Consider the following 16,522-nt stretch of genomic DNA (forward strand, 5'->3'; position numbering starts at 1 on the left):
AAAGTAATTAAGCCCTAGTAGTCATGTACATGTGAAGTCCACAAATACTACAATAAGACCAAATATTATTTACTAACATCCAAATAAAACTATTTACAAAACTTCATTTAAAATATTTAACACTAAATATTCAAAAGAAAATTAAGAGAACCCAAAAGAAATAATACTTTTAAAAGTGAGATCTGTGGCCCTGGCAAGTGTGGCTAAGTTGGTTGAAGTATAATCAGCAACCCATAGATGTTCCTCACTCACAGTGATGCTTTTCTCTCTCTCTCTCTGAGACTCTCTCTCTCTCTCTCTCTCTCTCTCTCTCTCACTCCCTCACCCTCTTCCTCTATCTCCCCTTCCTCTCTCTAGAAATCAATTTAAAAAAATTTTTTACATGAGATTCATGGAAGCAGGTGCCATGTCTTACATTTCTTACTTATTACATTCCCCTATATCTAGAACACAGTTTAAAAACATAATATTCTAAACAAAACATATTTCCTAAATCGTATCTAATATTCATTAAATTAAATAATTAATAAGTAGTAAGTTATGCAAAGTACCTTTGGATATTCCTGTCACATTAACATTAAAATCAATTGTTTTAATAATCAAACACCACAGAAATAGAAAAGCAATAGGGCTAGATGTTGGAGATTTAAGGAGATACAAATTCCTGCCCACCAACACATATTTTTCACCACCTACTATTCACAGCACCCTGATTAAGGTGCTACCATTTTAACCATTTTATCATACAGGTATATGTAATTATTACAGGCTACACGGGCATACCTTCACTTTACTGGACTTTAAATATGTTACATTTTTTACAAATTGAACCCTAAGCCAATAAAAAGATTATGACTTGCTTTATTGCAGCCTTTTGGAACCAAACTCACGTATCTCTAAAGCAGCGGTTCTCAACCTGTGGGTCACGACCCCTTTGGGGGTCAAACGACCCTTTCACAGGGGTCACCTAAGACCATCAGAAAACACATATATAATTACATATTGGTTTTTTTTTAATATATTTTATTGATTTTTTAAAGAGAGGAAGGGAGAGAGATAGAGAGTTAGAAACATCGATGGGAGAGAAACATCGACCAGCTGCCTCCTGCACATCTCCTACTGGGGATGTGCCCGCAACCCAGGTACATGCCCTTGACCGGAATCGAACCTGGGACCCTTCAGTCCGCAGGCCGACGCTCTATCCACTGAGCCAAACCGGTTTCAGCTACATATTGTTTTTGTGATTAATCACTATGCTTTAATTATGTTCAATTTGTAACAATGAAAGTACATCCTGCATATCAGATATTTACATTATGATTCATAACAGTAGCAAAATTACAGTTATGAAGTAGCAACAAAAATAATTTTATGGTTGGGGGTCACCACAACATGAGGAACTGTATTAAAGGGTCGAGGCATTAGGAAGGTTGAGAACCACTGCTCTAAAGTATTCCTGTACTGAACAACTTTCCACCCGCCGTCACTAAGCAGTGAACAAGAAACTGCAACTTAAACAAACATACATGCAGGAGAGAACTTTCATTTTCAGATTTTTCCTCTTAACTTATTGTCAATTTGTCTTCCATTGACTCACCGAATATAAATTGGGATTATGTGCAAAGTGCTATCCACAATGCAAAGGAAAATCAGACACAAAAGTTATCCTTGGAGAGCTTAAAATCTAGCAGGAAATATAAGGCAAGAGACTAAGTAACAAATGTAAATGCAGGCATGACTTCCAGCTGGGGAGAGCGAAGAGGAGGTAAGGACTGAGGTGGGACTCACATGAGGAAGAGGCAGGATTCGAACATGAAAAGTGGAAGAAATGGGAAAGGGCACACAGTTTGTTTTCAACAAATATTTACTGGCTTTTGAACCTTTCATTATCTTTGGCACAGTACAGCTAGCTATTACCAACTGCTTTTTAGCAATCTGTGAGGTAAGCGAACATCTTGATCCTTTCTCTTTGGCGACAGAAGAGGTGATCTAGGATGCATGTCCGGGTTTTTGCCTCCCAACACTGTTGCACAGCCCAGGTAGCACAAGAAAATGGAAAACTCCTTCATATGGTTTTACCATAATTCTTTGGAAGCAACTAGTTCTTACCATGTTTGGCAAATTTGATGTGCTTAAAAAAAAAAAACTAACTGTAACGCCAAAGTAGCCTAGACAAAACTCATCAAACCAAAGCTAAAGATGGCTCTTCGGACAGCAAAACACCCCCCCCCTTTTTTTTTTAAAGCACAGGATAAACAACACTTTAAAATAACTGTCAGAGCTATAAAATCTATTTGAGTCTGTATTTCTCCTCCTAATCTGCCTTGTTTCATTTTCATAAAACACAACCCTCTATTATCTACTATCACAATGTCTGAGCAATGAACAAGAAACTGTAGCTTTAATTTAAACACACATGTAAGAAAGTACTTTGGTTTCTATTCCTCCTCCTAATTTGAATGTTAATTTTTTTTAAAAAAAATAACATGCAAATCACAAAATGTACACTGTATATGCCTACTGTTAACAGGAAACACAGAACATATATATGTTTCATTTGGGCTTGTAAATTTACAAAGTTTGCATGGAAAAATAAACAAAGACTTCATTCTAACACTGCTAAATAGCATTACATATTCAAAATTCTGTTCTGAAACTTTATTGTTGGCAAATGCTTTTCCAGTTATTTCTTGGGCTTTATTAAGGACCCCAAGGCTTATTACTCCCATTTCAAATACAGTCCACAATACCAATCCTATCTTTAAAATAAAATAGAAATTGGCATCTTCACGTAAAACAAACTAAAGACTTCAACATCATACAGAAATATTGAGAGCAAGGATTCAATTCTCCTAAAAGAATAAAATCTGGGGGATTTCCAGTTTCGCGTGCCACTCCACCCGAACAAGCACAAAGCTGAACGAACTAAATAAACCAACAACTCTTCTTGGATCTGTAAGAGAGGTGAGGAAGCAGGCGAATGGAACCTCTGCCCCTGACTGAGGCCACAGGGAGTCCTAGGCAGGAAACCAGGGCCTGGGTAGGAAAACCTCAATGATCATTGAATGAACTGCTGCTGGCTCATACGGACAAGTCTGAGAGTTAAGAACTCCAGGGGAAGCAGTCAAAAGGGGACCTCACACTTTCGTGAGTTTTACCTCCAAGAACTTGACTAGGTTCTCACAATACATTTCAGAGAAAATCCCCTGGTGCTTCCAAGCAGGGGGAAAATGCCTACCCTCAAAAGAAACTAGTTAACCAGAGCCTAACCTGCTAGGGTATCATCAGGGCCTAACTGCCCTGGGGGAGGGGAAATACCCAGCTCCAGCACACTTGAACCATCCTGTCTCACCTGAGAAACACCTGTGAAGTTCACAGTCCAGAGGCACAGGCTCCCTACAGGACTGAGATTTAGGGGACTATGGAATGCTTCTCCTCCCCCGACGCCTCACTGCCATATTACTAGTCCTATTTACAGCAGCTCCTTTTACCCAGAACACCATGTCCAGCTATCAAAAAAAATTACAAAACATCCTAAAAGGCAAAAAATTAAAAAAAAAAAACACAGTGTGAAGAGACAAAAGCAGGCATCAAAACCAGATATGGCACAGATGTTGCAATTATCAGACCAGGAATTTAAAACAACTATGGTTAATATGCTAAGGACTCTAATGGACAAAGTCAACAACATGCAAAAACAGATGGGCAATGTAAGCAGAGAGATGAAAATCCTAAGAAATAACCAACAAGAAATACTAGAGATAAAAAACACTGCAACAGAAACGAAGAATGCCTTTGATGGGCTTAGTAGTAGATGACATGGCTGAGGAAAGAATCTCTGATCCTGAGGATACATCAAATAGAAACCTCCAAAACTGAAAAGCAAAGAGAACAAAGATGGAAAAAAACAGAATATCCAAGGACTATGAACAACTACAAAAGGTGTAACATACGTGTAAGGGCAATACCAGAAGAAGAAGAAAGGGAAGAAATATTTGAAAGAATGAGAATTTCCCCCAAATTAATGTCAGACACCAAATAGTTTCAGCAAGCTCACAGAACACTACACAGGATAAATACCAAATAAACCATACCCAGGCATCTCATTTTCAAACCAGAGGGAAAAAAATTTTTTTAAAGAAAGTAAAAATCCTGAAAGAAGCCTAAGGAAAAAATTATCTATAGAACTAGCCTCCTTAATTTTCAACAGTCCAAGGAAAATTATAAGCATGAGAATGATCGCCCTGCGCGGTTGCTCAGTGGTTAGAGCATCGGCCTGTGGACTGAAGGGTCACAGGTTCCCATCAAGGGCAGGTACTTTGGTTTCAGGCTCAACCCCTGGCCCCAGTTGGGGCACGTGAGGGAAGCAACCAATCAATGTGTCTCTCTCACATCAATGTTTCTCTCTCTGTGTGTCTCCCCCTTCCTTCCACTCTCTCTAAAAATCAATGGAAAAATATTCCCAAGGGAGGATAAAAAAAAAAAAAAAGAATGAAAATGATCTGAGCAGTATTGTCTTTCAATACACATGGGTTTTTTGTTTTAACCATTATCTTTTTGTCTTATAATTTACATACAATAAAAGTTACTCTTTAAGGTATATAGTTCTATGGGTTTTAAAAAATTCATAGAGTTGGGTACTGTATTCAGTACTTTGATACAGAATAGTTCCATCACCAAAAGCATTCCCTCATTTTGTCCTTCTGAATCAACCCCTCCAGTCTCTGCCAACTACTAATCTGATCTCCCATCTCTATAGTTTTGGTTTTTGTAGAATGTCAAATAGATGGAATTGATACAATATGCAGCCTTGTGGGAGGGAAGTTCACTAAGCTTTGTGAATGGGTAAATGTATGTCTTTCACCAAATTTGGATGTTTTCAGACATTACTTCTTCAAATTTTTTTTCTGCACAAACTTCTTTCTTCTCTTCTAAAACACTTATAACACAAATGTTAGACCTTTGCTATTGTCATTTAGGTTCTTAATCTTTGCTTTTCAGTCTTTTACTCACAATTACTATTGGGCTTTCTTCAACTTCACTTTTCTTTTCTCTGCCTTCTCCACTCTGCTACTGAAGTCATCTAGTAAATTCTTAGTTGCTTTAGCATTTAATAATAATATTTTTTGTTTTAATTTTCCGTCCAAAAATTTGAATTTGGTTCTTTTTATGGTTTCTTTTCTCTGCTGAAACTTCAATATCCCCATTCGTGTCAAAGGGTTTGCACTTTTTATTATAACTCTAAAATTGAGATCATCTCAGGTTTGGCATCTGTTGACTGATGTTTTTCCTACAATTAGTTATAATTTCCCTGGTTCTTGGTATGTCAAATATTTTTAGATTGTACCCTAGGGACTAGTATTATGACACTCTTGGTCATGTTAAAGACTTTTGGTCCTCTGGAAAATTGATTTGTTGTCATTTTTGTTGCTATTTTTGTTGTTGTTGTAGGCAACCAACCCTGTTAGGTTCCAAACACAAGTCCTGACCCACCTTCTATGGGCTGTGGTTTCAATATCATTTTCCATTTCCCAGGTCTTTTCAGTGCCATTCAGTATATACCCATTTGTGCCACCTAAGGGAAGTGGTCTACACTGTAGTTACTCAAAGCCTCTATTATGGTTCCACAAAGGAGTTCCACACATGCTCAGCACAGGGGTGATTTCAGACTTCACACACAGACTTGGGTCATCTTTTTCTCTACCTCCTGCCTCTCTATGACTTTTCCCACAGTCTGTCTCCCAGGCCCCTTTTCTTGATCCTCTGCCTACACTGGTTTTTTGACTCCCATCATCGCACATTTCCTGTAATTACATCTGCCTCAGGGGTGAAGTGATGAGGGGAAAGGAGGAAAATCTAACAGATAGTCTCCCCACACTTCTTGGACTACAGGAGCCCCTTTTTCAGTCTCTTTGGTCAAAGGGACAGATTATCATTCAGTATTAAATGGCTGCATAGCTGCCACTGCCACAGCTGGAGGACAACCCCATGACTGGGGCCACCTGCAGTCCCACCAGAAGAATGAAATCAAAATACAGAACATAAAAATAAAATGGTATTTTTCTGAACAGTCTCCTTCATGATGGGCCTTTCTTTCCAGTTCTCTAACCATACACAGAGGAACACAGGGTTTCTCTTAGAGCTTTTTCTGTCTGGATCCATTGTGCAGACAGAAATAATCAAAAATAATGACTAATAAAACACATAAAAATAATGGCTAATAAAACACATAAAAAGATGTCCAAAATCATTAGGGAAGTACAAATTACAACCACAATAAGTTAGATACCACTACATGTTTCTAGAATGGCTATAATAAAAAAGACTGATAATGCCAAATGTTGACAAAAATCTGACAACAGGACCCCTTATCCTTTGACATTGTAAATGTAAAATGGTACTGCCACTTTTCTTAAAAATTTATTCATATGACCTCGCAATTCTATTCTGAAGTAGCAACAGAACAGACATTTAAACATATGTCAACACAATGACTTCTATGCAAATGCTCACAGAAGTATACATAATAGACAAAAACTAGAGACAATCCAAATGTTCATTAACTAGATAAACAAAATATTATCCATACAATAGAATACCATTCAGTCATGAAAAGGAAAACTGATATGGATGAACCTTAAAAACATGCTAAGTGACAGAAGTCAGAAACAAAAGAGTACAGAGTGACCCAAAAAATCTATACATACACTTTAAATATTTATAAAGGCAGTGTTTATTTAAATACATTTCATTTTCAAAACTGAGCTATCAGCTGTTGAAGTGTGTATACATTTTTGGGGGACACCTGTATATAAAGTTTCCAGGGAAGGCAAATCTATAGATTATGCTATAATAAGGAATAGATCTGGTCTTTGTTCCCAGTTCCTGGTACACAGCTTCAAAAATCCTTAAAATTTCCTTAGTGACAGGAGTGTCTGCTATGCTAATGGAGTGATTCATGGTGACAGCTTTAGAATTAGGCTCATCACTGGAATAATCAACCACATCACTTAATACAAATCCTTTCATTTCTGATCTGCCATGTCCCTACTCAAACACCACAAGCAATACTTGTCTCTACATAGCAAACTCACCTATTAAGAATGCAGTCAAGAGTCAACAAAGAGAAACGATGTATAAACAAAATGGTAATAATTATACATATGTATGTGTATGAAATTAAATTCCCTTGGTAATTCAAAAAGTTTAAATTACTTGCTGTTGAACATTATACACAAAAATCCTTTACACAAAGAAATGTTTTCTATATCTCAGAAGACTTTATTTTAAGTAGAGCCTGCATTTCCTAATGCATTCAACCACATCCAACTATATAAACCAAGGGAAACAAGTTTAAGTTCAGTGAGCAGTTGGTGGACAGGAAGTAGTTGGGACTGGCCTTACCCATGTGGAAATAATTGCTTTCCTGGCCTAAAGCTCTTCTTATTAGGATCAAAACAAATTGATGTTATCTTAAGAACCCTTCCAATTTTTGAAAAATAAAACCTAAGTGTTCCATAGTTAGCCAGATATTGTCCAGATATTGTTTATTTTGTTTAAGGGCAAAATCGTGGCACATTTATTTTTGTATTTAAATCAAAAGAGTTACTATTGTGAAGAAAATAAGGGCATTTCAAAAGATAATTATCTCGTACAGAAAGGTACAAAGTTGGTACAGACAAGACCACCAAGCTTAAACATTGTGATCTGATATTTTTAAAACTTCACTTTGGCCCTTGGCCTTCTTTATCTTCACCAGAATTTTCCAAATAAACTCAGTTTGTTCACCAGGAGTATGAAATCCCATAGTATATAACATGATGAGCCATTTAAAGCAGATTTAGTGACAAAGATAAGATATTTCAGCAAGAATAAAATACAAGTTCTGAAGCTCAATGTTTTATAATGCAATTCTGGCACGGACTCTAAATTTTCTAAGCACCTGCCAAAATGTAACATGTTGTTTTGATTCATAGAATTGGAGAACTGAAGATGTTACTTACACCAGTCTTCTGTGTCTGGCAGTTCAATATCTATACCATCCAGATTGATGGCTATTAAAGAAAACAACTTTTTATAAATGAGCAAGGTAACAATTCCACAACTTCTTTGAAGCCTCAGTTAATGTTTCATCACCCTGAAATAATGACCAGCAGCACCAGTTATCTCAGCGATAACTTTCCACTTCATTAGAAACAGGTTTGCAACTTCCTTGTCTATACCTTGCTTGTTATAAAAATTCTCTAGGCCTTAATTTTTCTGTCTAGATACTTTCCCATATTATTTCTTTTCTCCTTCTCTAGATATGGTCCATTTTTCATAAGTATATCATTTTTTTAAAGCTATATTCTATCTTCTGCTTGAAGAAAAATCATAATAACTTTTCTGGGCTAAATTCTGATAGATTATTTGTATAGTTTATTAATAAAGATATAATTTGGAAATCACTCACAGAAGAAAATAACAATAGATGTGAGTTATTTGGGAACCATCCAGAGTGGTGAGAATTATTTTTTTCTTTTCCTTTAGATGATATGGAGATACGGGAGAAAGCTAATCAAGAGTATCTTTCAATGGCAACTTACATGTGTAAAGTATCTTAATATTTTCTTCCGTTATAATACAATACATAAAGCAGAGTATTGCAGAAGAGACAATCCCATTTTTCTTGACAGGATCAGCTGAGCCTTAGTCTGCATTTCTGAACCATCGGTCAGTGTCTTACCATTCTCAGTAGGACTTTTGCCCAACTAAATCTTGCAATTATCAGGAGAACTAAATTTTCATTAAGTAATGACTTCACCTTGTCTTTTAAATAGCATTCTAATTTGTTTGCACATGTTAGTTTTCCAGTAACAATGCACTTCTCCCTACTATGTTTATTCTATATGTAGAAACAAAATCCTGCACGAGTCTGTAACTGACCATATACTCTCTCTGTTACTGAGCTATTGGCACGAGACAGCAGAGGGCACTGGCAATATACGCTGACCTGAATATCTTGAGTCCCATAGGAAGGAAATGTTCATTCAAAAGTACCAATAACACTGCTATTAACGCAGCTATTGACCCCCATAATATCTTAAGTCTGTCTATTATTTTCCAAGTGTCAGTTCACACACTATTCTAAATAAACACACTCCCAAGCTCTCCATGTACTCACTCTAATATAAAAAGAAACACTCCATCATGTTTAATTACATAAAAAATAGTTATCATTTAGTACAGGTTAAACTCTAAAATACTTGCTTTGTGTCAGATATTGTGCTAGTTGCTTTATAAATATTGTCTAACTTGTTTCTCACAGAGTAATGCATGAAGTGGATGCTTTTATCCCATTTACAGAAAACAACACTGACTGGCAAAGTTCAAGTGGCAGGTTATGGGCTCAGCCACTAGACTGTAAAGCTTCCTAAGAGTAGAAACCATTTTAGTTTTATTTACATTTAAAAACCAGCACCTACAATAGTGCCTGGCACTCAATTAATATTTAGGGAAGAAAGAAAAGGGAACTAGATCTGATTCCAGTGCCATGTGTCACATCTGCTTTAAGATGCTCTCAGTAAATATCTGCTCATTTGATTAGATTTTACAAGCCACTAGCTACAGGCATTTTACTAGCCATGAGGCCTCCGAGACTTCACTATTTTAAATACTAACACTTTACCTGTTAAACACACATATTTTCTAAGGTGATATTAAAAGAGAAATAGTAAAAAAAAAAAAAAAAAAAAACTAAGAAAAAATATATGCTATTTAAAAACATAAATGTATATATGGCCCTGGCCATTGTGGCTCAATTGGTTGAGCGTGTCCCAGGCACCAAAAGGTTGCTGGTTCAATTCTTGTCCAGGGCATGTGCCCAGGTTTTGGTTCAGTTACTGCCCCAAAATTAAGAAACACAGGAGACAGCCATTCGACATTGCACTCTCACATGGATGCTTCTCTCCCTTCTTCTCCCTCTAAAAATCAATAAACTATTCTTTTTTTTAAAATACATCTTATTGATTTTTTACAGAGAGGAAGGGAGAGGGATAGAGAGTTAGAAACATCAATGAGAGAGAAGCATCGATCAGCTGCCTCCTGCACACCCGCTACTGGGGATGTGACTGCAATCAAGGTACATTCCCTTGACCGGAATCGAACCTGGGACCCTTCAGTCCCCAGGCCGACGCTCTATCCAGTGAGCCAAACCAGCCAGGGCAATAAACTATTCTTTAAAAAAAACAATTTAAAAAACACTTTGTCCAACATTAATACTTGCTAACCAGGTTAGTCACCTGTAGCAATCTGGGGGAGAAATGGATCAAAATACACTGCTTTAACTACTTCCCTAAATAGGTACATATGCACTATGTGTTGATGTGCTCAGAAGATTTCTTATAAAACCGCCTTGCATACATTTTCCCAAACTTCTTATTACAGAAGATAAAGTTCAAAAGTTCATTCCCCCATGAGAAAATACATAGTAATTACTAAAATCTGATATTCATTTTGACACATTCTAGGCAGATAAATATATCTGACTTCATTAATGAGAATGTTTTCTTAAACTGGCACCACATACTACAGTTTGCTGAGAATACAAAGGGGTCACTTGTCTTCTTCATACAAAAAATATGTTACAAATTAATACCAAAGGGATTTGCCATTTAAGAGTCTATGATTTCCAAATGATTGTACACTTTCACCTAGCAAGCAGATATATTGACAAAGACATTTTATAAAGTAGAGTGATAATTAGGCTAGTAATCGTTTTCAATAAAAATTTATTTCAGGTAGTAGAATTTTTTTTAAGATTGGTAGAAACACAAAAGTCAAAATTTAAAATCTGTATCTTGAGTCTCTAGTATAAAAAAGAGCAGACTAAATTCCATTTCTCTTTCTCCCCTCCTCTTCCTCTTCTTCTCCCCATCCCTCTCCTTCTATCTCTCTTTATCTGTAATAAATATCAGCATTTCAAATTATTTTATCCTAAGAAAGAAGTATCAGATCTATAGAGCATAAAACAGGGGAAAAAAGGGTTGGGAAAGTATGGGATTATTTTCAATAAAAAAATATATTTCCAGAAGTTGTTATTAAACAAACTACCATTTTCTTTTAAGCATAAAAACAATTGGTAAGTAAAGATTAAAAGGCTCAGCAATTCATTTTCAGCCCAAGATCAGGTTCCAATATGACTGAATTATTTAAAATAGATTATTAGGTCAGATATACAACAGGTTTTTCTCAATTTGTTACATAAAGCATCATAAAATTCACATTTTTAAATTTCATTCTATGAATTAAGTACTAATACTAAGACCGGCCAGTGTGGGTCAGTAGTTGAGCCATGAACCAGGAGGTCGCAGTTTCATTCCTGGTCAGGGCCTGAGATGCAGGGGGCATGCAGAAGGCAGCCAATCGATGATTCTCTCTCATCATTGATATTTCTATTTATCTCTCCCTCTCCCTTTCTCTCTCTAAAATCAATAAAACCATATTTTTAAAAATATGTATATATCTGTAAGAAGTAATAATTATATCAAAATTATCATCTTACTTCTCCATTTCTTAACGTTGTGATGGTTCCTCTTGCTACGCCCATTCTAAATAATGTTTCTGTGGCCTGTAAAAAAAGAAAATCTAGAATGATTCAACTGTATATCCCACCTCCAAATTGTAAAAGACATTTCCAGTAACTTCTAGAGCAGTAGTTTTCAACCTTCCTAATGCCGCAACCCTTTAATACAGTTCCTCATGTTGTGGTGACCCCCGACCATAAAATTATTTTTATTGCTACTTCATAACTGTAATTTTGCTAATGTTATAAATCATAATGTAAATATCTGATATGCAGGATGTAGTTTCATTGTTACAAATTGAACATAATTAAAGCATAGTGATTAATCACAAAAACAATATGTAATTATATATGTGTTTTCTGATGGTCTTAGGCGACCCCTGTGAAAGGGTCATTCGACCCCCCAAAGGGGGTCTCGACCCACGGGTTGAGAACCGCTGTTCTAGAGAAACATCAATAAGGCACAGTAAAGGCTACGAGCTCTAACTTATACTCCCGAAATATCATTTCTAGAAGCTTTTAATGATATCAGGAGCTCAAACTAAATTTTTTTAAGGTAATTTCGATTTGCTAGTATTTTTCCAGATCTATAGTCCAAATTAGTACACTTAGATAAGCTTAAACCTTAGTTTGATTAACAAAGATTAAATAAAAATTTAGCCTAGTTGGCGTGACTCAGTGTTTGAGTGTCGACTTATGAACCAGAACATCACAGTTCAATTCCCTGATAGGGTACATGCCCAGGTCTCAAGCTCCGTATTCAGTGGGGTGGCATGCAGGAGGCAGCCCAAACAATGATTCTCTCTCATTATTACTGTTTTTGTCACTCTCTCCCTCTCCCTTCCTCTCTAAAATCAATTAAAATATTTTAAAAATTGTTTTAATAAAATAAAAATTTAATACTTGCACTCAAATAAGAAATTTTTTGTTCTGATTTTGTTTCCATTTGAGTTTAGTTAAAATCACTTGACTGCCAGTGAAATACTGACAAAAGATGAAGTAATTCAGTAATGTAATATATTAAATGACAAAAAAAGACTTATTGGTTTCTATACACTAATAATGAATAACCCTAAAAGGAAATTAAGAATTCTATTTACAATAGCATAAAAAAATACCTTTGGAATAAACTTAACTAAAAAAGCAAGACTTGTTCACTGAAAACTACAAAACACTGCTGAAAAAGATTAAAGAACACACAAACAAATGGCAAAGCATCCTATGTTCACAAATTAGAAGATTTAATATCACTAAGATGTCAATACTACCCAAAGTGATATAAAGATTCAGTGTGATTCCTCTTTTGTGTTTTTTGCAGAAATACAAAAATCCATCCTAAATTTTATAAGGAACCTAAATAGCAAAAACAATTTTGAAAAGGAGGAACAAACTTGGAGAAGTCACACTTCCTAATTTCAAAACTTACTACATTCAGCTTTAGTAATCAAACAGTAGTGTGATATAGAATAGAGCCCCCAAATAAACCCATATATATATATATATATATATATATATATATATATAGTCTGATAATATTCAATAAAGGGTATCAAGACCATTCAAACGGGGAAAGGGCAGTCTTTTTAACAAATGCTGCTGGGAAAACTAGATATCCACATGCAAAAGAGTGAGACTGAACCCCTACCTTATACCATATGCAAAAACTAATTCAAAAGGGATGAAAAGACTAAATGTAACAGCTAAAACTATAAAACTCTTAGAAAAAATATAAGGGATAAGCTTCATGATTCAAGGTCTGGAACGGACATGCTTCCCGGCTGCCAGGTGGCTACCTTCTTGTTGCATCCTCACGTGGCCGGGAGCAAACAGAAGCAGGCTCTCTCTGTGCTTTTCCAGGGGTGCTAAACCCCATTCGTGAGGGCAAAGCCCTTATGACCTCACCTAACCCTAATCCCCTCCCAAAGGCCCCACTCCTGATAGCATCAAATTGGGAGGTAAGGTTTCCAAATGAATTTGAGGGGAACACAAATATTCAGTCCATAACAGGGTTGTTCCATTCAGAAGGGGCAAGTTCAGAGGCCAGTAGGTAGAATCATGCTTGGCATGTTCAAAGATGAGTAAGATACCAATGAGGCTGAAAGGAAAAGATTGCATGAGAATTTTGTTGGAAAAGAGAGGATGTAAGTTCTTCTGTTCAATATGTGCTATTATTTTTTCATTTGGCATAAGAGAAATGCATTACCATCCTTTAATAATTGAAAATAAAATTCAAAGAATGCTCTACTAAACATCAATTTTAAAGAATTAGTATATGAACAAAAAAAAGAAAATTTTAAATTTTAAATTTTAAGAAATCCAGGAGATGGAAAATTGGAGGAAACTGTAAGGAAATTGATGTATGTATACAAAAGTCAGTGTAACATGTTAATCTGGATATAAGAAAGTCAGTAACAGAAGAAATGATAAAAGGGGTTGCAAGTGGCTGCCTCTGGATTGTGGAGATCAGGCACTGGAAGGCGTGAAGAAGGGTACTCTTTTTCTACTAGCTTTGCAGCATACTGTTTGACTGTTTAAACTACTTGTAAATTCTTGATCAAAACTTTTTTTATCTACTAAAGGAATAAGAAATCAATGTATAATCTTACAAAGAAATCAAATACTTCACAATTTTAACAGACTGGTGTTTATAAGAATAGTAGAGGCCCGGCGCATGGGGTCCCTCAGACTGGCCTGCGCCCTCTCTCAATCCAGGACTCCTTGGGAGATGTCAGACTGCTGGTTTTGGCCCGATCCCCGCAGGCCAGGCCGAGGGACCCCACTAGTGCACAAATCCGTGCACCGGATCTCTAGTATGCATATAAGATCTTTGGTTAATCTCTTCCCAGCCTCCCCCCTCCCCACTTTCCTCTGAGATTCATCAGTCTGTTCCATGTTTCCGTGCCTGTGCGTTGAGCGTCTGCCCCGTGGTGGTCAGTGCACATCATAGCTACCGGTCGAACGGCCGATTAGGCTTTTATATATATGGATAGTTGGGTGTAAAAGATGAAGAGACTAAGAAAAAAACAAAACTCAGAGACACAGACAATAGTCTGGTGATTAGGTAAAGAAAAGAGGAGTGGGAGGAGGTGGAAGAAAGTGAAAGGGGGATAAATGGTAATGGAAGGAGACTTGACTTGGGGTGGTGAACACACAATACAATATACAGATGATGCTATTATAGAGCTGTGCACCTAAAACCTACATAATTTTATTAACTAATGTCATCCCAATGAATTCAATTTAAAAAAATTTTTAAAGAATATAGTTGAGGTCTGAATAGAAGGATATAAAGTGTAAGTAAACTCAAAAGATTGGCAATAAATGTAAAGAATGAGATGGAGTTGTTGCTAGAAAGAGCAGAGTTGAGAGAAAATTGATAACAGGATAATTTTTAGGATAGATGAGATGTAAACATGTTCTTAATGACTGAGTACTCAGTAAGGTGGGAGAATTTATAGACACAGGATGAAAATGAATATTGACTGAGATTCCTGCAGAGGAGAAAAGGGCAAATATAGTAGGTACATTCTCTCCCTTTCTCTGCCTTTACCCCTGTTCTCCTCTTATCCCTCTCCACATCTGAAATAGGAGACAGGATAACCTTCTGAGAATGACAAAGATACTAACTTAAGGACAAAGGTGAGAGTATGGCATGCATATAAAAGGAAAACATAAGGGAAAGAAACACAGAACTAACTACCAAGCATTACTAAAAGCCCAGCTAAGGCTGAAAATCATAAGTCTTTGTTATTGCAAATCATGTTTTGCAAAATTCAATGTTTAAGAATTGTCAAGGAAAAATGAGCAAGGCTAGAGAGGATATGGATTAAAAGGTAACTCCTTTTAATTCAACTTCATTGGTAAAATACAGCATGTAACTTAGAAATAAAAGCAAATTTTTCTAACATTTTTTCCACAGGTCAGAATTTATTTATTAAAGTTCAGATTTTCAAAAAAGATAAAAAATAAATAAATGAATAAAACAACGTCAATGTTAACAACACAGTGTCACAATTGTTTTATACTCAAAATGTAGAGACAATCTCAGACTCAGGAAACTCTTCAAATTAAATAAATCAACTTTATCTTTAAAACCGAAAGGGGGAAAAACTCCCCAAATGTCACTAATCTTGTACTTAAAATTACTCTTGGGTGTGGAACTCCTTCAAAGATTTTTGGATGAAAATTAATCACCCATAGTTTCTGTAACACAATCAAAATTAATCACCCATAGTTTCTGTAACACAATCACACCCTTAGCTGTGAGGGGTAGTAATCTTTAAAACACACACACACACACACACACACACACACACACACACACACACACGGTGGTGCAGAGTTAGTGTCTAAATGCTAAGTTAGAAAATTTTTTAAATGAGAAAACACGGACAACAGTGTGGTGACTGCTGGGGGAGAGGGGTGGAAGAGGTTATAGGGAGGAAAAATAAAGAAAACAAAAGAGAAAATAAAATACTTTAGGGGAAACACTACACTAAATTTTGTGATTGTAGCACAATATAAATATAATTTCAACCCATAATTTACTGAGAGTTAAACAGGTTAGTAATGGGAAGAGAAAGGGGTTATGCACATTCCCAAATAAAAATCAAATTATAAATGAATGACTTTGCTATAACAGATTTTACTAAAGCACACAAAACTTGAAAGAACTATTTATGGAAATGTTATTAAAGGAAAGAAAATCTCACCAATGATGTATTTTTTTCTATTCCTAATGATATGAATATTAAATTATATCTTCCAACTTCCTGTTCCTTTTTAGACCTTATCTGATCTAGTGATGTGACTGTTAACAGTACTCACCTAAGTCAGATTAGTTACTATGTATATTTGAGGAGCAAAAGGGAAAAGGCAGAGGCAGCAAGCACTTGGGATAAAGTATGCAACAACTAAACCAGATCAAATAACTTACATTTTTGTGTGCCAAAAACCCAG

General features: G+C 36.0%; 1 protein-coding gene across 2 annotated transcripts in view; it reads right to left on the minus strand.

Annotated features, from left to right (window-relative positions):
- The window catches only part of TMEM135 (transmembrane protein 135), a 211,295-nt gene that overhangs the window by 124,747 nt on the left and 70,026 nt on the right, over positions 1-16,522 (minus strand). For both annotated transcript variants that reach the window (XM_023757365.1, XM_006092878.3), the window contains exon 5: positions 11,543-11,608. In XM_023757365.1, the coding sequence (XP_023613133.1) occupies positions 11,543-11,608 (66 nt within the window). The remainder of the gene's footprint in view (positions 1-11,542; positions 11,609-16,522) is intronic.

Source organism: Myotis lucifugus, unplaced genomic scaffold (genome assembly GCF_000147115.1).
Source record: "Myotis lucifugus unplaced genomic scaffold, Myoluc2.0 scaffold_106, whole genome shotgun sequence".
Taxonomy (NCBI): domain Eukaryota; kingdom Metazoa; phylum Chordata; class Mammalia; order Chiroptera; family Vespertilionidae; genus Myotis; species Myotis lucifugus.